At 43.4% G+C, this 24,817-nt stretch overlaps 1 protein-coding gene across 3 annotated transcripts; it reads left to right on the forward strand.

Moving 5' to 3' along the window:
• Nucleotides 1–363: 363 nt before the first annotated feature.
• On the forward strand, nt 364–24,613 carry alms1 (ALMS1 centrosome and basal body associated protein). Of its 3 annotated transcripts, XM_072707135.1 has the most exons (20): nt 364–470; nt 998–1,114; nt 3,013–3,220; nt 3,502–3,622; nt 4,559–6,221; nt 6,390–6,543; nt 6,904–8,019; nt 8,568–8,689; nt 12,527–13,054; nt 13,538–13,814; nt 14,623–14,742; nt 15,018–15,167; nt 16,208–17,298; nt 17,651–17,765; nt 21,304–21,522; nt 21,609–21,868; nt 22,073–22,238; nt 23,705–23,765; nt 23,957–24,056; nt 24,338–24,613. In XM_072707135.1, exons 1-20 carry the CDS (start codon nt 429–431, stop codon nt 24,380–24,382), a joined length of 6,675 nt encoding a protein of 2,224 aa, XP_072563236.1. In that variant the 5' UTR covers nt 364–428; the 3' UTR covers nt 24,383–24,613. The 3 variants fall into 3 exon arrangements, with proteins under 3 accessions (XP_072563236.1, XP_023651779.2, XP_072563235.1); XM_023796011.2 differs by having other exon boundaries at nt 12,527–13,814; XM_072707134.1 differs by having other exon boundaries at nt 12,527–13,814; nt 16,208–17,253.
• Nucleotides 24,614–24,817: the final 204 nt, after the last annotated feature.

Consider the following 24,817-nt stretch of genomic DNA (forward strand, 5'->3'; position numbering starts at 1 on the left):
TTGTAAAACAGACAGACACCACGTATACATCAAACTGTTATGCCCCTTTACGTAACGAAAATAGCTCAGTTAAAGTGATGGCAATCAACACCTAAAACGAGTAGAAACACAAAATATTGCGATCACCCATGTATGCAGCACCGTTTTGTGGTTGTGGAGGAGATGATGACAAATATATCAGCGCTAGGGGGACCCTGTCAAAAACGTATTTAGTGTCATGAAAATGGAGAAAGGGTGATTAATTACTGTATTCCTTCCCAGCCAGCAGATGGCGAACTGCCTCAGTTGCGGTCCCAGAGTGAACCGCTTTTTTGCCAAACAAAAGCCCGCGCAAGGTTCCGGGCGTGCATAGGTATCCTAGCAACCAACGGAGCGAGACGAATGTCGAATCCAGTGCGCAGGCGCAAATTTGTGGCCGAATAGCAAACATGGAGTCTTCCGAAGGTCTGCGAGTGGAAGAAGAATGCCGAGTAAGGAGAAATAAACAAAATACTTATTTAGCAAACCTTCTTTATTGTATTCATTAGCCGCTTCGGTAACCTTGTTCTTTTATATTGCAGTCTATCCTTGTCTAACTGTTTTGCCTGTTAGCTTAAATACCGAAAAGTTTTTGAATGGCTTATCGCATTTCGCAGCAAATATGATTCAACTAATTTGATTAACTAATTTTTTTTAATGCTGCCTCTTCGGTACAGTGCTTAGGTACCGCAACTGGTCACTTCTTAGTAATATCCTGCTGACGACAGTATCGCTCCTAATTCGTCTAATTCACTTTCGAACTGCTGTCATTTAATGTCTTTATCGCGGCTTCAACAAGTCCCTTGAGTATTTTCTAAGATCTCCTAAATAAGTAATAATCATACTGAATAAAATTCAGTTGAACGGAAAAAGATGCGGGACGTAACTCATTTCTCTTGAAAATATGTGTGTAGCAGCAGCTGGTTGCATTCGGTGTTTTGAAGCAGATGCATGGATGTAGCTCACGTTGTCATTGCAGCCTGGGAGTGAGAGCTGTACCCCCGAATCCCCTTGCAGCCCCCGCAGCGCCACGCATCTGTCCTCCAGCACCAGCGCTGTGTCTCTCGGGGAGGTCATTGCAAACCATGCCAGACAGGTGCTCCGTCCTCACAGACACAACCCCCCTCATTCTGTATCTCCTTTAGTGTATGATTGTGACTCTGTGCTGAATTACATGGCAATGTGCCCTAAACTTAAGGTTTTTGTTTTTTAAATTGCTGGAGTAACCTGCTCTGATTGTTCTGGTCTGTGTGTATATAAGTGCATGATGTAGATGGTCTGATCCAAAATCTGATATTTAACTTTTTTGACTATCTGCCAATACTGATACCAATCTGATATATTTTCCCCTTTATCAAGCATTAAATTAGATATTTGCATCAATACATTTCCATGAACATGGCAAACTATCTGCACTTAGTGTTGTAGCTGCGTTGTTTGAGTATGCTTACATTTTACATGTACATTTACCGTATTTAGCAGACGCCCTTAGCCAGAGCGAGTTACATAAGTGCTTAGATGTCTCATCAGTGAACACATTCAGATACTGTCCAGTAGAACCCAGGCTAAGAATGATATCACTCAAGAAAAGTCTGTTGGCAAGTAATACATTTTTGTTTTAAATAAGAATATAATCTTGGAAGTGCTAGTCCAAGTACTTCCAAAAGAGGTAATCTTCCTTATGCATTGAGAGATGGTGGGACAGTCGAGTGGTGCTGAAGGTCGGAGAGAGCGTGGTGCAGTGTGTGGTGAGATAAGTTCTTTTAGATAGGTGGGTGCTGGTCCATTTTTGGCTTTGTAGGCAAGCATTAGTGTTTTGAATCTGAGATGGGCAGCTACAGGAAGCCAGTGAAGGGAGGGTAGCAATGTTGTGGTGTGGGAGAACTGGGGAAGGTTGAAAATGAGTCGGGCAGCTGCATTCTGGATCAGTTGCAGAAAATATAATGGTCATGTTGCTCAAACAAAAGCCACTATGCTGCAGGATGGAATCCAAGGCCACCGTAATTTACACAAGCCTGCTTTTCATTTTATTCATTAACATCTTTCACAAAAATTAACAGAAATATTACATAATGTGGAAATTGTGCAAACTCCTGCTAAATTAAATATAATAAATAAATCAATCATAAAAATATCACTGTTTACCCCAACTAACCATTTATAGTGAAAAAGTACACACAAGTCTCCGGTACCAAATATATGATATAGCTCATATAAAACCTAAGTACTGATTAACCAAACAAGATATTTTGTATAAATTTTATTGTATTCAGACTTAAGAAAAATCAGCGCAATACTATACTGTAAACTTCGTATGTCGAATTACTTTGTCATTTCCTATCATACCTTATTTATATAATATACAAACCAGCAAAATTATACCCCTCTAAGTATAAAGTTACTATTGTATGCACTGGCAGCACTACGTTTTGGACTTAGACAGCTAGCATATGAGTGAGGCTGGTTGCCGAAACCAGATGTGTAACGTACCCAAGCCAAGTCTATTAATGTTAACGATATACCTGTAGTATGCATGTAAACTAACAAATATTATGTATTACTACTAGTTATATATTGTACGATTTTATGTGACCCAAATCATTTTTATTATTGTTTTTGTCTTAAACGTTGTCTACAGGTTTTTTTGATCTTTCAACAAGCTCCAAAAATATTCCAGTTTAATTGTCAAATGTGCGAACGTGAAAGGGGTGCTTCCACCTGAACAACTAGTGTTGACCAACCCTCCCCCTCCATTATCCAGTCAGTCCAGCATTTTTTACCAGGATTGACCTGATGCAGATACTGGGTATAAGATTGGTGCATCTCTAGTAAGATGTATCTTTGAACAAAACTCTCATCGGCTTTGTCATCTTTTCCATGATCCAGTTTTATGTATGTGGCAGTGCTAAAGGATGTAAGAGCCTTGTATGCAGATATTGAATTGCTTCTTAGGATTGAGAGATATAACATTAACTGTTTGGTTTTGTGTTTCAGTCCATTGGGTTTTGGTGTCCCCTGCCAGGAGTGGAAGACACTGGTCTGTTGACAGAAGCCTCCATTAGTAACATGGCCCAGGCATCTCCTTGGCCTGCAGAGAACTGTGCCCACCAGGGTTCCCCATCCTTTCTGGCTGATCCTGTAACAGTAGCTGGGGATTCCTCCCTGCGACCACCAGGGGGCGCCTCCTGCTCCTTCCAGCTAGGTACAGAAGGTACACCAAGTGTGCCATCCATTACACGTCTGCTAATGTTCACAAGAATACATAGAAAAGAATTACTTCTCAGGATTTATTAAAGAGTGGCTTTTATGATAAGAAGTTAGTCTATTGCCACCTATTTAAAAAGTATTTATGAATATACAGTATGAATGCCTGAGAAGTTTAATTCTGAGGATGAAAGTCATGATCAGTTTAAATAAAATTAATACAGCGATAAAAAAAAAAAAATAGCCCTGAACATTTATGTATAATCTTTCTATGTGAAGAATTTCAGGATAGTCACCTCTCACCTGCCCTCCCGTTGTTACCGGCAAACTATGGGAAAGTCCACAGCCTGCTGGAAGACACAGTATTTCATCATACAGCCTTGGAGTTTGTAGCTCTGAGGTCAGTCTCTCACCATGCCACAAACAGTTCGTATGTGATGACGTGTGTGCAGCAGGTACTAAATGCTTAAAGAACGGTACAGTTTTTCCTGAAAGAGAATTACTTCATCCTGAACTGCTTTTTAAAATTTAAATAAAATACTCCAAAAATTGTATCTAAAAAACTGGGGCCATCTTTTGATTGAGGACTTCAGTTTAAATGTCATTTTACACATACAATAGTAGGTGGTGCAAATACTGTCTCCGGGCCATACACTTCAAGATCTCTTACCCTGGATTTGATGTAATACTCTTGTTTATCACAGAAATATATAAAAACATACACAGACATACTCACCCCTTCACCATCACAAGGGTAAGAGGTGGAAGATCCCTGCGAATATGAAAATTCACGAATAATACTTGGGTCCATTACTAAAAATGCAACATTAAGGGCATTAAAAGTTACACAATAGCATTCCACGGTTACAGAGACGGCTACCACATGAGTCAGACTGGCTGCCAAGACAAACGTATGGCACACCCAAGCCAAGATGTCTAGATCCCACAGTATTCAAAGTATTAAAAATAACTTTTAATGCAAAATACATTAGTTTGCACATACTGTAACAAATATTAAGTAACACTAATTTTTATACATTATTTTTGATTGATTCAAATCATTTTAGTATGCTTTATTTTTGGCTTATGCGTCACTCAAAAGTATTCTCATGTAATTGTTTATGACCGATTCTTGTATAATCCAATCTGCAGATGTCAAATTTGTGCATCTTGAGAAATGACTGTATATGTGTGTTAATTTATACATACACACAGACATGCAAAGGACCATTCTAAAATGCCTAAGGGAAAGATGCAGTTGTGTAGTTTGTCTCATCTTTTGTTGGTGAAAATTTTCATTGTGTGAACTCAGCAGTTTTGACATTTGTTGTTTTAGAGGATCTCCAGACATTTCTGCTGCATCTGAAACTGAAAGGTTGAGCATCGCACTTCAAGGGGATACTGGAATGTGTGAATTCCCTGCGCTTTCACTGTCGGAGCTTTCACAGGGGAGGCTGGACACTGATCATGCCTCACTATCTGTGCACACGGGGCCAATCGCCTTGGCCTCGGGGGAGGATGCAAGCAGCTCCTGCTCACTATCTCAGCACACCCTGTCCCCCATGTCAGGTGATGACGATGACGTGGCAGATTGCGTCCCTGTAATTCTTGAGAAAGACTTGGTTCCAGATGGCTCTCAATCTGGAACAGAGAGCCAGCATTCAAACTCGGATGGGGGTTCTCCAGACGCTGGTTCTCAAGAGAAGCTGCAGGAGGAAATTCCCACAGAGGAGAACAATTCGAATGGACTTCACAAACAGCTGTGCCATGAAAATGACAGAATTCAATCTGAGAGCGAACCTGAAGAGAACCAAAGCCATCTTCCCAGAAATAGCCAGTCAGTCACCTCCAATTTTGGATTATCTGCTGGGAGAGAGAGTATTACCACAGAGTTACCGTATGGCGTCAACAAAGCAGATCCACGGTGGTCTGCGGGGTTTAGCTTTGAGAGAGGGCATTCAGGGAAAGAGCCGTCATCCTCAGGAAATTACACAACTGTGGAAGGATCTTTTGTAGGATGTCTTGCACAACCGGTGTACCAGTCCACCCCATTTATCTTCCCAGGGATTCTCCAAGCAGCTGTACCGCCGTCCTTAGGAAAGCTTTCTGCAGTTGAGTCCGGTGTTGTGGTGTCTTTGGCCACTGCTAATGAGGCCCGGAATGTCCCAAGCAAACCAACACAAGCTCACGCTTTTGATAACAGCAGCACTGTTTTGAGTCCAAGCCCTCTATCTCTTCAGAGGTCTGGAAAGATCCAGTCTTTGCCAAGTCTCAGCTACATGGAGAAAGTGGGGGCTTGGAATGTAAATCAGGCATCAGGAAAGAGCTATTCTGACTTGGCTTTGCATAGTCCTAGGCGGAACCTAGCCGCTTCATTCTCTGGAACCTCTGCTTCAGCTAAGGATTCTCTTTCGCTTCCTAGAAGTGGGGGCTCACATTCATTACCTTTAGCTGGCCATTTCAGTACAACTGGTAAGGAGGCTCAGCCTACCAGGGCTCTTCAGAGTTTGCCCAAACCTGATTCTGGCTCAGGGACTGGTTGTTTGTCTCCTAGCTTAATTAGGAACTTGGCCACCTCTGATTCAGACTTGCTCTTGGAAACATCAGAAGGACAAACACCCCAGATAGAGCAGAGACAAAGTGAACCAGCAATTGAGTGTACAAAGATCCTGGTGAACCAATCTGTTCTGCAGGAGTGTAAAGCTAAAGTCGCTCAGGAAGGAACAGCGGAGTCGGGAGATTTATTGGAGATACAGAAGAAAGTTGAGCATTTGTCCGAAGTTGATTTGCACCATTTCAGCAATGTTTCTTCTAACCAAGCCCTTCAGAGTGTGCTCATTAGCTCTCTGGACAGCTACCAGGGTAAGCAGAAGCTGGCAGCTTCCCCTTCGGCTGTCTCTTCTGTGCCCAGCCTTGAGGTGGACACCTACACCCACTGGATGACTGACCCTTCCACACCAGTCAAAGACAAGGAGATGAATATTGATGAAAGAATTCCGGTAATAAATCAAATTAAGCCATCATTAGGCAGCTTTTCAAGCATGTTTTGAAACTGTTGTAGCGTGACAGTATAACTTTTTGATGATATTATATTTTGTGACATTTAAAATTTGTTATTCATCAGATTATAACAATCATTTACTGTTTTAACAATTCTCATTGTGCAGATGTACCTCCGTAATCTCGGAATTGACCAATCCCCATCGACTATTCTGACTCCTTTCGTGTCCATGGGACTAATCAGGGAGCCAGAATTCTCACCAACTGATTTCTGCACAATAAAAGATTCCACGCCCACAAAGAGCACACTGCCGTCTGAAGGTATACATTTAGAGCTGTCACCCTGTAGTAAAGATGTAATACTAAGTATATTTAGTAACTTCTAGTCCATCTATACCATTGCTAACCGCTTACAGAACACCCAGAACTGAATTCCACTCCATTGCAGGGCAGTTGCACACATACTCACAAACATTATGTGTAATTTAGAGAGAATGTTCAAATTAACTCCATGTTTTTGGACTGTGGGGGGACCTGCAACACAGGGAGACCATGCAATGTGGCAATGCTAACATGTTGCCTTCAACGTTAAGCAATTTTTGCAATTTTGAATTTTTAATGATTTAAAAATGCTGGGGAGGGTCATGCCTTTGAGCTTTAATGATAACTTTTCTCTTCCAGGTAACACTTCTGAAAAAGGGGAGTTTTCCAGGTCCAGTGTTCTGTCTCTGGGCTCAAGCGCATCCATTCCACTGAGTTTGGACAGCTTTCAGCCCGACGCACCTTCTCACATCCCCCAGAAAGACAGATGTCTGAGTCAGTGCAGCCTGCAAGCAGCCATTCATCCACTAGGTGCATCTCTGGACCCTCTACCTCAGCAGCCCCTTGAGAATGAGACACTGTGTGAAGGACAGCATCCTGTCCCAGAGATATCCCAGCAAGCCTCGAGTGAAGGCAGCAAGATCACAGAACATGCTCAGGAAGGAAGATTCCAGTCTAGTAAGGCTGAAACCCAAAACACACAAGACAGGGTTTCCTCCACAGATCAGCTGCCAGGCCTATCTGTTACAGACTCCTCCGTGGGTTGCAGAACACTGCACGAGCTTCTGAACAAGACTGGGAGCACTGTGTCTGAGAGGCCTTCGCTCTCTTCCTCCTCAGCCACCATGTGGGGCTCTGAAAACTCTCTTCTCTGTATACAGAACAAGCTAGGCAGCTTTGCAGGCTCTTTGGCCTCCTCGGGGAATTGTGAGACCTCCTCTCTGCTTGGGGGCAAGTCTTCTTCAGATTCACTGCTCATAGCCGATGGGCAGAGAGAGACTTCTTCCAGGGAGCCCTTCAGGTCCTCAATGCCATCGACTGACCAGCTCACAGCCACGAGACAAGCAGCTGCGCATCGCACGGGCGTAGAAGCGGGCCCATCCTCTGTTGTTAGCATTTCAGGGCAGCCTGCTGGCTTCCTCAGTGATAAATCTGTGCGGCGGGAGCCTGAGGGCTGTAGTGCTGTTGTTCCAGACCAGGCACTCCCTGTATCTGTGTCTGTCCCAGCGGAGGGCTGCCCTGAGGCTGACATGCAGTCCCAGGAGGTGGCATTACTATCCAAGGCCTCCTCCAGTGCTTCAATAGAGATGAGGCCAGCCTCAGGCTCCAGAGAAGCGGACCAGAACGCCGAGAGCGATAGCGGCAGTGCTGATGTGCTGGCTGCCAGAGTAGCCAGTCTGCTGAGGAATGAGTCACCAGCCACTGTGGCTTCGAGCGGGGCGAGCTTTGCAGATGAAGAGGAGCGAAGGGCCAGGGGTAAGCCTGCAGTGCATGTGCGTCTGCTGCGGCCTCTCTGTGGCAAACCGAAGTGAAAATTCCTCTGTTTACACTACTCCATAGGAGTAGCGTGGTAGCTCAGCAGGTGGCGCTGTAGCTGCACATCTCCAGTAGGTTTGCATGCTTTTCCCCTTGTTGTGCTGTGCAAGGCTTCACCGGGTTCTCTGTTTTCCTAATTGGCTTCTCTATATTGCTTGTAGTTTATCATTCTGTGTGTGCATGTACCCTGCAGTGGATGGAATCTTGTGAGGAATCTTGTGCTGTCCCCCAGCCTGGCATCCTGTCCTTCTGGGATACCCTCCAGCCCCCCCCAAGCCTGACCAGAATAGGCAGTTAGGTGGATGGGTGGGTGGATGGATGGACATGCTTACATATAAACAGAAACCTGTACTGAAATTCTAGAATCAGTCAGTAAGAAACATTTATCTAGGTTGCACGCTTGTGATTGTGGTGTTAACAGTGACATAGAGCTCTTCAGTGTTTTAACTATAGCCCTAATAACAGTGTGCATGCTTGTTTTTCATCAGAGTGGATTAGATTGAAAGTTTTGGGACAGCAGTGTGAGCCACTGGGCCTGAACATACAGGACAGGCAGCGCATTGAGGAGATCAAGCGAGAGCTTCTACTCTGCACCAGACGGCAGACCAAGGTAAACAAAACTATCTGCTCACGGAACTTATTTTGTTACTATTAAACATTCTGATTTCATTCTGATTATGTAACGTTCACTGATCTGACCCATGTCTTAAATATCGAAATATATTAATTATATTAATACTTCAGTAATCTACTGATTAATTTGGTTATTAATCAAGTAATTGTTCATATATTATAATATATACATTGTAATTGTTGTGAGGCAGGAACCAACCACACATTGAAGAGTGCACACTCAGTTACACATACAGTCAGTTTAGACACTCTGATTCACTTCAATTGTATGTTTATGGACAATGGAAGGAAACGGGAGGATCCACCAAAAAGCCATGCAAACTCCACACACACAAAGTGGTGCTGTGCAGCGACAGCATTAGCCACTACAACACTGTGCTACCCTTGCACGATGTGCAATGTTAATACTGATGTTGCATGCTTTTCTAAGTAAAGATGCACCAATTGAGCCAATATTTACTGCTGATAATTCCTTTTAAGTTGGTAATGCATATTGTTTTGCGTACCCATGTACTAAACCGTTAGAAAAATGTCTGCTGTGTAGGACTGGGTACCGAACTTTGGTACTTTTGTGGTACCAACCGAAATCAAGGATTGAAAAATTAATTATCTTTCGGTGCCAAATTCCGATACACAAACAATTAATCTCAGCTTCTGTAATTCTGTCACTGGTGGTTGGCTATTTAGCTTAACGTTACGCAAACACTTCATGGAGGCTGGAAGGAAAAACATATACCCAGAGTAACTTGGTGTGCGTGTGCATGCTGTTTGTATTTGCTGCGTAGTCTGGAAAATGCTTATGAATTCAAAAGTGTGGCTCCACAGGCTTCCAAACTGTGACCATTCAGCCGCATTCTGTGACCATTTTATAGCTAGGCGCACCTGTGTGGAAAAAATGCCTCATTTATGCCCAAATATGCCCTCCATATAGTGGCTGACCACATCGTCACATATCATCTGAAACACTCGGAGAGAGTGAGAATTGGTGTGTATGTGTGTGAGCTAGATCATCTGATTGCAGTTCCTCAGAGGCACTGCTGTGGAGGCACTTACAGCGATTACTTGCTGATTGCTTGACCACAAGCACTGACACTACCTTAAAGGTTATACGGAAATACGGAAATGCAGAAAATTATTTTTGAATCTCATTAGGACTGAATACCTTTTTGCTTGCATCTCCATATATTGCCGGTTCTGGCAGTGTAACTTGCCTGCGCTTATTAGCAGAATAAAGTTACAACATTTTTTATTCTGTGGGAAAATGAAGGATTGATCTACCAGCCAGGTTTTATAATGAAATATAAAAATGTCGCTAGCCAATAATTAACAAAATGTCTTGTTCAGATAAAAGATTTGTGTTGTATTTTTGTTGATTTAAAAACATATTGGTATCGAAAAAAGCATTATTCAGGAACCGGTATCGAAAAGTTTTGAGCGATACCCAGCCCTACTGCTGTGTGGAATTATTTTTACATCATTAGAAATGAATTTTGCAAACATTGCACTACTAAAGGTGGACACCTTATTAGGATCTAAAGGCGAAACAGAAAAAAAGTATTTCTGTGTTTCTGAAAAACAAATCCGTTCCAATAAAGAAGGCTTCAGTACTGCCGACTAACGCTAGTCTGTCAGTAATACAAATGTTTGATAAGAAAAGAAAATTCAGAGTTGACCGTGCAAAGTCAAAAGATATTACCTGGAAAATTGTGGTTAATTGCACTTGATGATCAGCCCTTGTCTGTTAAATATTTAACATTTATAATATGTATACATTTGTAAAATATAGTACTGGGACTGTTATTGTATGATAGAGTTGGGGTTTTCTTTCCAAAAACTAAATACTTATTTTTGGAATGTAGTTATTTTTTTAATTTATTTGGGTGGAGTGTGCCTTTGCACTCATTTAAGCAGAACCTTCCTAAGTCAGTTGGTGTCAGTTTTTTTTTTAATAAACTGCTATTGGTATTCGCCAGAAATTTCCTTATTGGTGCATCACTAGTGCAGTACATTTTTACTGTGCCATGGGAAACAAAACTTTGCAAGGTTTAAAATTTTGATGGTCACTCCATTTTAACATTTGGTATATGTTTATAAAAAAACAGTCCAAAGTTTACTGCCACTGTTTTTGCATGAGCTCTGCATGGCGCTCTCTGAGACAATCGTAGTCTTTCTCATCATTGCTGTTGGACTCCTCATAGATTGTGTGGCCCGTTTGTCAGAAATTAACAAAAATGAGCGAGGAGGAGAAAAGTGACTGAGAACTGGTCACCAAAAGACATTCGCCTTCCACTGCATGGACATGTTTTGGATTCCATAGAGACGTTATTTAGCATAAGCAAATGATTTGTCCGCACTGCTTCATTTCAACTTGTGGCAACATCACTGATTTATTATACGTATAATGGTTATTTTTGTACCATATTATTATATTACATAAAACTATGTGGATAAGCGTCGGGGCTAGCCTTCATCTGAGCAGTGATTATCTTGAGATACGGGAATCTTAGAAAGAAAATCAAGCTAAGTGAAAGTGATGACAAAGATGGGCTAGGCTACTCCAGGAGGCCAAAGGACAAGTAGCTTATAATTATCTATAACTAAACATTATTGGGTGAGTCTGTGAATGTCTTCTTTTTAGATGTAGTTGCATTGCAGTCATGCTATTATACTATTTATTTTTCTGCTTTGTAATATTGACAGACAGCTGTAATTTCTTTCAATTTTATTGTAAAGTGCTCCCACACAACTGAGGCTTTCACGCTTTTCATTTGGACCCCCATCTTCTATGCTCCATCCTTCTCCATGTTGCCGAGGAGAAAGCTCATTTTAATCAATGCTTTAAAAATAATTGAGTACTCCAGTTTAATCAAGTAATCATTACAGCTCTATTATGAATAATAATGGTTAATCATGAAGCCTGATCGATATACATCTTCAATTCATGATTAACCCTTAATCATTGATAGGAATTTTAAGATTCTCAATTTCCTCTACTTGTGCTGAAGTTACTTTGAATCCTGGTTCAGAATATCGTATTTCCCTATGGGGCAACTACAGAAAGTATGTCACAGTCACATTTATTACAGGACTGTGTAACAAACCTTTTCCCTTTGATGACAGACTGCTGCCCTTGGATACTGTCCTTGAAAGGTAACTGCACATGTGCTGTGTTTTGAGCATGCTGTGTTGCAGTACGAGAGCCTGTTTACCCCTCATGGCAGTTCTCTGATGTTTGGAAACTAGGTTTTGCCTTTGGAATTAGGTGCTTTTCATGTAATGTGCATCTGGATCTATCAGGGAGCTGATTCATGCTGGAATCACCATCAGCTGTCATATATCTGTTATATGGTTTGAGGCTAGTAGGACTGGTGCAATTATGACTTACGAGAAACAAACATCAATGCATCAGTCCAACCTAACAGTCCGTCATATGTTCACTTTTTCTCCAGCAGAGGAAACTTTACAACCTGCTTCAGATCTCATTTGAAAAATGTATTAGTTGTTTGTTTGTTTGTTGGTTTTATGCACATAAATAAAAATATGCAGCATGTGATTATTGGATTTATTGGATAATTATAGTTGTGACAGCTTGAGTGTGTGCTATAGAAGCCATTGTTCGTCTTAAGCCAGTGATAGACCCTGTATTTAAGCGCAAGAGCTCATAATTTTGATATTTTGAAAATCATTTGCATAGATATTTTTTTGTCCAGTTAGATTTCTTTATTCAAACCTATAAGTTGAACTGGGCACATCTGCTAGAACAGCCCGCATTGATATTATGTTGTGGATATGGTTTTGTTTCCTTCTTCTACAGAGTCAGCTGAGTTCGGAAACTGACTCCAGCACCCAATCAAGCCGTGATGGCTTGGAGGCTGAACCCAGGGCACAGGCTGAGTGCTTCACGGCCCTAAAGACAGCAGAACACCGGCTCTCTGACCAGCTGCAGCAGCTGAGCCGTACGCCCTCACACTCTGGGGTTCGGTTCGATTCCAGCAGGAGGCGGGACCTTGAGGCACGAGTCCGTGAGATCACTCACAGAGAGACTCTGACTCTTTCTGGGGCCGGCACCCCATCCATCAACCTCACCTCCCACCATCACTTCCCGTTCTCCTCCACGATAACCCCTGCATCAGCACAACCCCACAACAGTGGTCTCTCCTCGGAAACCAGGGAACCTGCTGTTGTCCAAAACTTTGGTATTACGACTCAAGATTCTTTAGACACAGAACCAGACCCACAAGCAGGATGCATGCCGCCAATAAGGTCAACTCCAGGACATAGTAGCACTAAAGACACTGGTGCCATGGAAAGAAATGAAACAGGCTCACCTTCAGATTTAGAGGTACATTCAAACCTACTGACCACAGGGACACAGGACAGCTTTTATGCCGACCTTTTGCTAGCTTCTGAGAAGAAAAATGTCAGCTGGATAAGCACGAGGGATACAGAACAGAGGAAACACCCATCTGATTCTGTCAGCCCTTTGGCTGCAGTCAGCCAGCTTCCTAAATTCAGTACTGGCACTTCATTTGGTATGATCTGTAGCAGTAACAGGCAGATGTCCAAGTCCTTACCTGATGTGAGGAGGTCCCTCACCAGCCAGAAGCCATGTGTAGTTCCTTTGCATGTTGTGCCTTTGGCTTCGAGCTCTTCGTCCATCTCTTCTTCCACCAAGATCGTTCCTTCTGACCTGCCTCTGACCTTGACTCCTAGACAGCCCAGTGGAAACACTTCAGAATTCAGCCCGGTGACACGTTCTCAAGAAGATGGCTCCACATCTGTGAAGGAGCTGCCGGCTGACCAGCCTTCTGGTTCTTCTTCCCAGATCGCTCGTGGCATGAACGTGGACTTCATGAAGCACAACCAACCATCAACAGAGCAAAGTTCATACTTTCCAGCCACAGGAATGGCTAGCATTACCTTTGGACCACAGAAAGGACAGCAGTCTGTTAGAAGGCAGGACCCTGAGACAGCTGGGGCCTCAGTTCAGATCACTACATGTTTTCCCCAGGAGGAGTCACGGAGTACCAGGCCCACCTTACCACAATCGTCCTCGGTACCACAGAAGATGATGTCTGCCCCTTTATCCATTCAGACACCAGGTTAGAAGTTGGAGTTATTTGAGAATTTGAATTTCCATCCACAACTCATTACTAGTCGTTAGCCTAGTAATTAGCCTAGTAAACCACTAACTCAGTGTTGTGAAAGTTCTAGACTAGCCCGCAATATCTCATTTAAAAAACAAAGATCTCACAAATCACATTACTGCCAGTGTTCACAAAACAATGTCTTGCCAAATTAAATTTTATATCACTTACATGAAGCCTGTATTTTCCTTGTTCAGTGTTTCACAGAAAGATCCGCATGCTGGCTCTGTTTCAATTATTTTCTTAAAGTTTAATTTTCTTAGCTGTCTTGTTATGTGGCAGTTTAACACAGTGCCCCTTGATACACAGCTGCACCTGGATCTGCTGGATCATAAACTCCAGAGCTGCTTTTTTTTCCCAGTCTGTCCCAGAGGGACAAAGTTTGAATGACTAACATGTACATTAGTATATAGGTATTATTAGTGTTTCTGTTTCTACTTCTGACAAAGGTCTCCAAAGCATGTGAAGATATTGTTCCATCCATCCATCTATCCATTTCCTCTACCCGCTTGTACTATTCATGGTCGCGGGGGTCTCAGAGGTTACAAGCACAAGATAGGGAATAACCCAGGATGGGGCGCCAGCCCGTCTCAGGGCATACTCACATTCCAGTCATTCACACATGAAGATGTCATTCCTTAATCGTAAATTGGGTATTGAGTTCTAATTGCCCCCTGCTGTTGCAGTGATCAGGCAGGTGGCCTCTGCATGCACGCTCGTGTGAGTGCCTTGTGGATGATGTGCTGTTCCTGTTTCCCCGTAGCTGTGCCTGTTCTCCTGCCCTACAAGCCGCACGGGAGCTCAGAGCTGTTCTACATGCCCCAGGCAGGGGTACCACTGTCCCACGTTCATTCGGGCGCCCCTCTGGAGAGCTGCCATCCAGGTGCCGTTTCGTACTGCTCACCCTTTCAAAGACATGGAGCCGTAACTGGCTAATCCAGCACATCCCACTGCTGCTCCAGCAGGTTACTAAGCAGCTTGTCTATAAGCTCCCGCCCAGTAGATTCACTGACATGTACACCACCGTGTAGAGCTGTTAATAATGAATGCCTGCTTGGTCTGAGGCATCAGCTGCTCTGCCAGGCAGGTAGATAAGGGAGAGCTGCCTCTTTGGACCTCTGCTGCCTCCCACTCTAAGAACCGTTTCATCTCCTTCAGGGTGGGACGCTTCGGCTCCAAAGCTCCGCATGGAGGTTCTGAGTTCCAGTGAGCAGAAGGTCAATAACACCATCGCCATTACAGACGTAGAGGGGACCTACAGTTTGCAGCGGCAGGGCAGTGATGTCCACCAGGGTTCGGCGATGCAAGGTGAGGCTGCACAGCATTTGTAGAGTGGGAATGCCGTTAAAGTATCTGACATCCACGATCGACGTGTGCTGACATGGGCCATTTTTCTTTACGATCAATTTTGAGCTTATCTGATTTGTTTTCATACTTATCTGCATTTTCGTGTAACTGTATATCAGTTCAGCTTCCTGCTATAAGTTAAACTGTCCTAAAGTATAATCAGTAGCTATCAAAATTACGGAATGAGTGACATTTTTATAATTTCCCATGCTGCTTATCCGGATTCAATGTTATGAATAGAATGAATGCATCTCGGTTTCTCTTGCTGGTGAGTGACTCTGGAGTGGGCTTTCAGTTCATATTCTCCCAGACAAGACCCCGTCAGGATAAATTCTTGTCCCACTCAGAACTGATTTGTCGAGCAGTTTCAGCTGTACTGTTGAACTGATCCCCCACTGAAAGGCACCCTGTCCTCCTGTTCTCTCGCACACTTGTCTTACGTGGGGACCTGCCTTTTTTGGTACTTGAATTATTTAGTTTCTTTGTACAGTTTTAATATTCGAGAAATGATGCTCTGGTGATGACTAACTCCTATTACAATGACTAAGAGGGTCATCCCATCGGCCATCATTTGAACAGCCTGACATCACAGGGTCCACCACCTTGCAGAATGCCTACATTGCCAGATAGATTGGGGTTGCCAAATATTTTGAGATATTTCATATTACAATCAAAAAATGTTAAGTATAACACACTGTTCTCTAATTTTGATTGCAGACCTTTACTGAACTTTTGAATTTTGTGATGTGCAATACTTTTCACTGATGAAATGATTAAAATATATTTCTTCTTCTTTCTTCTATTCATGTTAGAATAACTTTGAATTTGAATAGGCAGCAACTTTTGTGAATTACAAAAATGCCACTCATTCTCTAATTCTGATCACTACTATACATACTAACTTGATTTTCAGATTTTCATGTTGAATACAGTTAAATGATCTTGCTCTACCCTGTTTATGCTATTGAAATAACTGCAGCATAATCTTTTATCTTCACCAGGGTTGCACCTGAATGAAAATGGAGGCAGCTACTGCTCTCAACGATGGGAGAGTCTGTCACTGGAAAGAAACACACATGCCAGTCCATCCGCTTACAACAGTCCCTCTAACCCTCATGGCGGAAAGCAGTGGCTACCAAACAGAGATCCTAGCGTAGAGCACATGGTCTTCAAGCAGAGCCAGGATCAGGATGAATGTGCACCATTGCTGGGGGAGGACGATAACGCTGATAACCCGGAGCCTTTTCACAGGACAGGGAGGGAGGGGTTCGCCGCAGCGAGGTGCAGCCTGGTCTCGGGGAAACAGGGGGGCAGCTCCCTGGATGAGCTGCGGCAGAGATTCAGGCAGGGATGGAGCCTTCGGGGCACATGCTCCAGTCACGAGACGGAGAAGTCCCTGCTGGAGAGGCTGGAGCGCCTGTCCCGCCTCATCCACAGCACTGGCCTTGAGCTGGAGAGAGCGAATCAGCTCCATGGGATCCGAGAGGGGCAGCAGCCGGTCGGGCTGAGGGGGAGAGGCGAGACTGCGGGCCAGGAGAGGAGGGCAGCGATGGAGCCAGTGAGGAAGGAGTGGGCTTCAAGGGAAGGAAGAGAGGAGACCAAAAAGGCACAGGGTACCAAGACAGAGGGGGATAGAGTTAGGAGGACAGAGACGGGTCAGGGAGTGAGAAAGGGAGCGGAGAAAGGGGAGAGCAGCAGGCTCATGGAGTCACGAGACTGGAGCAGCAGGATGAGCAGGAATGACCAGCAGCCTGTCCAGCTGGCTTGGGGGGGGCATGGCTCCCTGAGGTCCACTGACACCCCCCCCGCGAGCCGTCACCGCTGCCCAGCCGAGAGAGACGCCTCAGGACACACGTCCGGCGAGACCGATGTCAGTGTCCAGACCGAGTCTGGAGACACCACGGCCTCCACCATCGACACAGCCCGCCTCGTGCGGGCTTTCGGCCCCCAGCGAGTGAACGGTGGCTTGGAGCGGCTGCACAGTGCCATTGACAGGCAGAGAGAGGGCAGGGAGCAGCGGAGAGGGAGGAAGGGCAGCAGCAGATATGTGAGCCATGCCCTGGGCCAGGCGCACAGCACCAACGAGTCTGCGGTACAGATCTTGTCCCCATGATAGAGAATAAAACATGGTGGCAGGTTATTTAGTACTTTGTCACTGCCACTTTCCTAATGGGAATTAATGTAAAACCCCAGCGGTAAATGTTACATATCATGGTAAATGTTACATATTATAATGTCTTGGATGTGTCAATTTCTGGACCAGGATAGAGCTACCCTCTGTAATTTTATTAGTCACTTCATTTTTATGTCTGGTACCTAAAGATTCACCCAGAATGTAATGCGGCAGTCCTGCAAAATGCATGTTACTTATAAGACATTTCTTAACAGGGTTATGATCTATCAAATCGCACCGAGTAAAGACATGCTGCTTGTTCTCCTTTCAGACGACCCCTGAGTCAGTTTTGTCCAGCAGCAGCAGCGGCCATGCCCATCCCCCGCACCCTAATCCCACACATGGACAGAGGACAGTTAAACATCTCAGCAAAGGAATACAGGCAGGTCAGTGCTACTGGTGATTAATGGCATCTGCTGCTCAGTCACCTTCTACCCACAGGCCATCCGAATACTGAACACTTCATTGACATTTGTAATTAAACATTCACTCCTTACTCATGCACCATACACTTCACTGGACCGGTGTTGCACATATATCGTTTAACTTTTTTCCCTCTTTATTCCAAGTATAACTTTACTGTTCCTTATGTATTACATATTTATTGTATTATTACTTCTGCCATATTGCTTTTCATCAATGCTTACTATGGCAAAATTGACCACCTCACATTTCACTGCAAGTTATACTTGGACTGTACACCTTGCATGTCACAAATAAAACCCTTGAATCATGTTAGGTTAGGAAGAGCAACTAGGTATCGCTTATGCGATAATTTAAGTAAGAATTCCATTTAATTTAATAGTAACTTTATACTTATGGAATTTTCCATGAGTGCAATAAAGTATATTATTTTGTGTTGTCTTGTCCTATATCTTAAGAGCTCTTTCCTGCTTTGTGTGATACAGATGCATAAAGGTCTAAGTGCATGTGACCAGCGAATAAAAATGCCTGATATAGGGCGCCTTTCCACTGCACCAAGTACTTTTGGTACAGTAGTTTTGGTATTTTCCCTTTTCCATTGACTTCTGGTCGAGTGCCAGTACCAAAAGTTCCAAACCAGCTGGGGTATTTTGGTACTTGCAACTTGAAGTGCTTTCTTTGTTGATTGATTATGCAAATAGCCTGACTCTGAAACACAATACAAATGCTGCCTTGAAAACAGTGAAAACAACAAACGTAAAGTAAAATCAAAAGCTAATTGCAATCTGGTCGGATACAGCAAAAAGATTAGGATGGCATGACAAGAAATTTAAAAAGTGTTGTTTAATATACTAGGGCAGAACAGACACATATAGCGTGCTGTCCTAGTGATGTAATTTTGTTGTAAAACATATTGGAGTATGTATAAAGCAAAACTAACCTGTCTAGGATCGATTTGAACAGCAGGGATGAAAATGATTACGGTTGTCTCGGACAACATAAGTAATGCTCATGTAAAAGCAGTGGTGGTGAACTTTAAACTGATTTTTAAACATATATTAGATAAAGCATAAAAGGAATAATAATTAAAATTGCAAAGGTTTTTTTTTTTTATATGAGAGTAAAAATGTTTTAATTCCCTGCACTGTAATATCTGTACAGAACTGAAAGCAAGAAAAAGTCTGATCTTAATCTAGCTGACTAGAGATGTAAGAATTGCATGTGCATAACATGCGATGTTGATATTAATATCACACATCGTCCAGCTCTATAATATACTACAGTGGAAAGTACAGTGGTATGTTCTCGAAGTACCAAAAGTACAGTACCTGGTGTGCTGGAAAAACACCCATAGGCCCTCCCCCCCCCCCCCAAAAAAAAGGAAACTCTTGAGGGGTGTCTTTGGGCCATGCACAGCCCTAATGAAGTATGGTACCTGCTCAGGTGACTGCTGGCTACTCACCATTCAGCATATGGCAGCCCAGGGACACTGAGAGCAAACGAAAGATAATACCAGAGATAATATGGTGCGGGTGCTTAACTCCCTGGCCAATATAATAAAATGAGCCAGTGTAGGTAGGATAACTGTCTTGCATGGATATGAGTGATGAACCACAGATACAATAACCTGTATGGGACAGCAAAGACAGAACAGCTAAAATGAGTCGTCTTGCTAATGGCCAATTTCTCATCTCATTTCATGCCCTATGACGTGATGTGCACTTAAAACTGCACTTCTTTACTCACAATATCAGTCTTTAGTTCAAACCCCATTTCCAGAAAAGTTAGGATATTTTCCAAAATTCAATGAAAACAAAAATCTGTGATTTGTTAATTAACGTGAACCTTTAACTGAGAAATAAACAAAGAAAAGATTGTATTTTTACTGACTAGCTCGATTGTATTTTGTAAGTATAAACAAAGTTAAAACTCCACAGAGGCATTTTTTCATTGTGTTACATCACCCTTGTTTTTAATTTCACTTTTTAATTGTTTGGAAACTGAGTGTACTAATTGTTACAGTTTTGCAATTGCAATATTTGTCCATTCTTTCTTAGAAGATGTCAGCTGCTCAGCAGTCCGTGGTCCCCATTGTCTGATTCTCCTGTTAAAGATGCACCTTACATTTTCAATAAGAGACAGTTTCTGTTGAAAACTTGCAACATAGCAGTCTGGGTGACTGATTATAAGCATGAGTGTACAGTCTGAAGGGTCAAATGCCTACAAAGCATGGAAGATGAAACCTGCTATTTTGTGACATGTTCATTGTGTCTAGTGATATGTTCTACAGTGAGCCTTCAAATGGTTTAGACTACATTCATTTGAGACATTCTCATCACAGGAGTTTGTATCTCATTACGCTGTGAAATGCATTGAAACTCCTATTTATTATTCATTGGACTTGAGGCGTCCTATTACTCAGCAATAGCTTATAAATTGTATGTCAGCTCTCATTCTGTGCAGTATATCACACACAAACATATTATATGAGCTGTATAATAATTTATTCTTCTGACCAGGATACCATGTCAGAAATAACAAATTTTAAATTGAATAAGTCTATGGCACACAAATTGTGACTCCAACACAAGATGTAAATTATATTCAAAATGCATTTTATTATTATGATTTTTTTTCTTGAAAAAAGGTCAGGGGTTAAAATATCCACAGTAATTGCGTCACAAAGTGGAAACGGGGGAAAAAAATATAGCTATGACTGGCATGTTTGAATGTTTATATTAATTGTAAAGTTCTAATGCAGAGAGGGGTCAGGGTACACTGGGGGAGAGTGATGGTGTGGTCACCTCTGCAGCCCCTCTTAGGTACCCGCTGATGACTTGCTGCTAGCAGTAAGGCTGATCTGTCAGACTCCCTTCAGTTGGGCCACATTCGACCCAATCCAGTCTCAAATGGTCCAGTATAGTGTAGTAGGCTATAACAAAACCCTGCTCAGGGGAGGTATTCAGTCAGTTGGTACAATCTTCAGTCAGCGGGTACAGTATTCAGTCAGAGGGCCAGTATTTAGTCAGAGGGTACAGTGTTCAATCAGCAGGATGGTCTTCAGTCAGTGGGTACAGTATTCAGTCAGCAGGGCGGTATTTGACCTTAACTGTGAGAGATTATCTGCTGCTCTTTTAGTCTGCCATGCTTCACCTACATGCCATGTCATCAGCTGAAAATAGTTTTACTAATCAGGTGATGCCTCCCTTGTATCAGTATGGGGGTATCATTGTGTTGCACCCATATTTACAGTGCATATTTACTCCATTTTTTGAGGCAGATTTCTTGAAAGTGCCATTTTTTTGTCTGGATTCTTTCAAATATGGTCGTCCTGGTATTAGCGTCAAGTGATACCAGATGTGTTCTATTTGTACCAGTAATACAAGTATCTTTAGGTCTGTGATTTTTATCTGCAGGTGAGATGCGATCCAGAAAGGCTGCCTTAAACCTGTCTGGTCAGGTGTATTTCAGTCTGTTGCGTGTTGTCCTCCTCACCAACAGGCAACTTGGAGATTGTCACTAAAGGCACCCGGAAACATACTCGTGATGTGGGCACTAATGTTCCATCACCGCGTCTGGTCAGGGCCATCGAGGTCATGTCTGAGGGTGCTGTGCTCATCACCAAGGGGGGCAAAGGGGAGCACAGGACCCCCCCCAAACATCAGACCATCTCGAATGAGAGGAGGAGCAGACGTAGCCAGCAAATGCACTTCCCTCGAGGTATAAACATTTATGAGTCTCCTATTGGTTAAAAATCATTTTAAGAAACCATGGCAACATGCATGTAGTAATTGATTCTTCTTCAGGTGTGTCATGGTTCGTCCCTGCTGATGATCTGAAGGCCAGGAGCAAGAAAGAGAACCGGCCAGACTCAGCAGCGCCAGCACTAGCATCTGGCCTGGCATGGTTTGAGGCATATACTAAAACCAAACCCTGGAGGGAACCACTCAGAGAGCGACAGGTACAGGAAGAGCCAGTGGGCTCCAGACCCAAGACCCTGGGGGAGCTAATCACCAGCACCAAAACAAGCAAGGTGCCCTGTGGCCTCATCCGGATTACCCTGCAGGTTTGCTTCTTTGCCTGGACTCCTTAGGCTACGAATCTGCAAGTTTCTACCCAGAGCCCTTAGTGTTTAACTGGTCCCTGAAGTTAAACTGGGAATTGCTTGATAATAATGTCTAAACTGCCCTTTTCTGCTGCCTGCTGTAAGGAACATAGTGGTGATAGTTCCTGAGCAGCCCATTATGATGGGTTTATTACCTGCCCACAGGAAGCCCTGGAGATGCGTCGGCCAGACTTCATCTCGCGCTCGCAGGAGCGGATGAAGAGGTTGGGGCTGCAGGTGGAGGAGCGCCGCCTGCAGGCCATCTTTGCCCAGGAGAGAGAGAATCTATTCAACCAGCCCACCAATGTGCTGACGCACCCACAGCCCTCAGGTGCCAGTCCCACCTTTATCTGCAGTGAGGTGCAGCTGCCATGACTAAATGCTTTTGTTCTGGCTTTCACTGCATTTCTCAGCATTGCACCTGGAGATGGTCCTCTACAGCTGACCCGCTGTAGAGCTGAATTCTGGGTCAGGCAATTAGTAGCAGTTTATCATTCCTTTAACTGAAGTGAAGCCCATCTTATTAAAATTATTGAACAATATACACTCACCTAAAGGATTATTAGGAACACCTGTTCAATTTCTCATTAATGCAATTATCTAATCAACCAATCACATGCCAGTTGCTTCAATGCATTTAGGGGTGTGGTCCTGGTCAAGACAATCTCCTGAACTCCAAACTGAATGTCAGAATGGGAAAGAAAGGTGATTTAAGCAATTTTGAGCGTGGCATGGTTGTTGGTGCCAGACGGGCCGGTCTGAGTATTTCACAATCTGCTGAGTTACTGGGATTTTCACGCACAACCATTTCTAGGGTTTACGAAGAATTGTGCAAAGGGAAAAACATCCAGTATGCGGCAGTCCTGTGGGCGAAAATGCCTTGTTGATGCTAGAGGTCAGAGAAGAATGGGCCGACTGATTCAAGCTGATAGAAGAGCAACTTTGACTGAAATAACCACTTGTTACCACCGAGGTATGCAGCAAAGCATTTGTGAAGCCACAACACGCACAACCTTGAGGCAGATGGGCTACAACAGTAGAAGACCCCACCGGGTACCACTCATCTCCACTACAAATAGGAAAAAGAGGCTACAATTTGCACGAGCTCACCAAAATTGGACAGTTGAAGACTGGAAAAATGTTGCCTGGTCTGATGAGTCTCGATTTCTGTTGAGACATTCAAATGGTAGAGTGAGAATTTGGCGTAAAGAGAATGAGAACATGGATCCATCATGCCTTGTTACCACTGTGCAGGCTGGTGGTGGTGGTGTAATGGTGTGGGGGATGTTTTCTTGGCACATTTTAGGCCCCTTAGTGCCAATTGGGCATCGTTTAAATGCCACGGCCTACCTGAGCATTGTTTCTGACCATGTCCCTCCCTTTATGACCACCATGTACCCATCCTCTGATGGCTACTTCCAGCAGGATAATGCACCATGTCACAAAGCTCGAATCATTTCAAATTGGTTTCTTGAACATGACAATGAGTTCACTGTACTAAAATGGCCCCCACAGTCACCAGATCTCAACCCAATAGAGCATCTTTGGGATGTGGTGGAACGGGAGCTTCGTGCCCTGGATGTGCATCCCACAAATCTCCATCAACTGCAAGATGCTATCCTATCAATACGGGCCAACATTTCTAAAGAATGCTTTCAGCACCTTGTTGAATCAATGCCACGTAGAATTAAGGCAGTTCTGATGGCGAAAGGGGGTCAAACACCGTATTAGTATGGTGTTCCTAATAGGTGAGTGTATATTACAATGGGTAATTTTCCATTTTAAATGCCTCCATAGGGCCTCCAGCCTGTGCCAGAAGAGCCGTTCCAAAGAAGGAGATGTTCATGAGATCGAAACAGTAAGTCTTATTTCTTTCTGCTTTTTCCCCACAAATTCTAACTGCTTATCCAGTGGAGGGTTTTGGTGAGCCTGCAGCATACACACACACACACACACACACACAATCCCTCTAAAGCATGTATGATCGGACTGTGGGAGGGTTGCAGGATGCTTGGACGCAAACTGAAGCATGCATCTGGTCTGTTCCAGGATGTACTCCCAGCTGCCAGAAGTGCGACGCAGGAAAGAGGAGGAGAGACGCAAAGCTGAGTACCATTCCTACAGGCTGAAGGCCCAGCTCTACAAGACCGTAAGCAGCTGGCAGAGTGACCCTTTAGCCCTTCAGCCATGTGCAGTATCAATGATAACTCAGTATTGCAAGTAGCCAGCATTCCCAGTGAGCCTGGTGCACTGCAAGATTCTTACACTTAGTATACATGCTTTGGCTCAAGCAGAGCACTAGCTGTCAGATTTGAACATTGCATTATGACAGAATTTAAGTTCCATCAAGGCCCCAGAAAGCCAGGCACTGAATGACAGGACAGTGTTACAGGCGCGGGATGAGTGATTCATTTCCCATCTTTCTTACAGAAAATCACCAACCGCATCCTGGGTCGGAAGACTCCATGGCAGTGAAGGGCCTTGTGGATCTTTGAAACGCCTCATTTAGCATATTTAACTTGAGAGAGTGAAAAAATGTAGTGTGACTGTTTTAATGATAACGATAAGATTGAATTTTGCTGTCATTATACAATTTTATTCTTGTAATATTGTTTTTATGTAGTTTGTAGTATAATTGTTTTTGTTTTATAAATGTCGTAATTTTAAAGTAACAAATTTGGATGAAATAAAACATTTGTAAATTAACTGGATCCATGAGGCAATACCAAGACATACACAAGAGCACACAGACACACACACACACACATGCCACAAAGACATTTCACATTTTTGTTATACCTTACATCGCCACCGGAGGGAACTTCGACCTAGTATTCTGAATTGAATTCTGGAAATCTTAAATATTTGCTGCGCTAAATCTATAATAAGCATAATTAACCATAATCACAA

The sequence above is a fragment of the Paramormyrops kingsleyae genome, chromosome 25 (assembly GCF_048594095.1).
Source record: "Paramormyrops kingsleyae isolate MSU_618 chromosome 25, PKINGS_0.4, whole genome shotgun sequence".
NCBI lineage: Eukaryota > Metazoa > Chordata > Actinopteri > Osteoglossiformes > Mormyridae > Paramormyrops > Paramormyrops kingsleyae.

What these genes read in the sequence shown, in the direction of transcription:
- alms1 (XM_023796011.2), top strand. Translation starts at nt 429, where the DNA reads ATGGAGTCTTCCGAAGGTCTGCGAGTGGAAGAAGAATGCCGA. An exon ending in TTGCAAACCATGCCAGACAG is followed by an intron (nt 1,115 to 3,012) that starts GTGCTCCGTCCT and finishes TTTGTGTTTCAG; the next exon opens with TCCATTGGGTTTTGGTGTCC. An exon ending in CTCCTGCTCCTTCCAGCTAG is followed by an intron (nt 3,221 to 3,501) that starts GTACAGAAGGTA and finishes TTCTATGTGAAG; the next exon opens with AATTTCAGGATAGTCACCTC.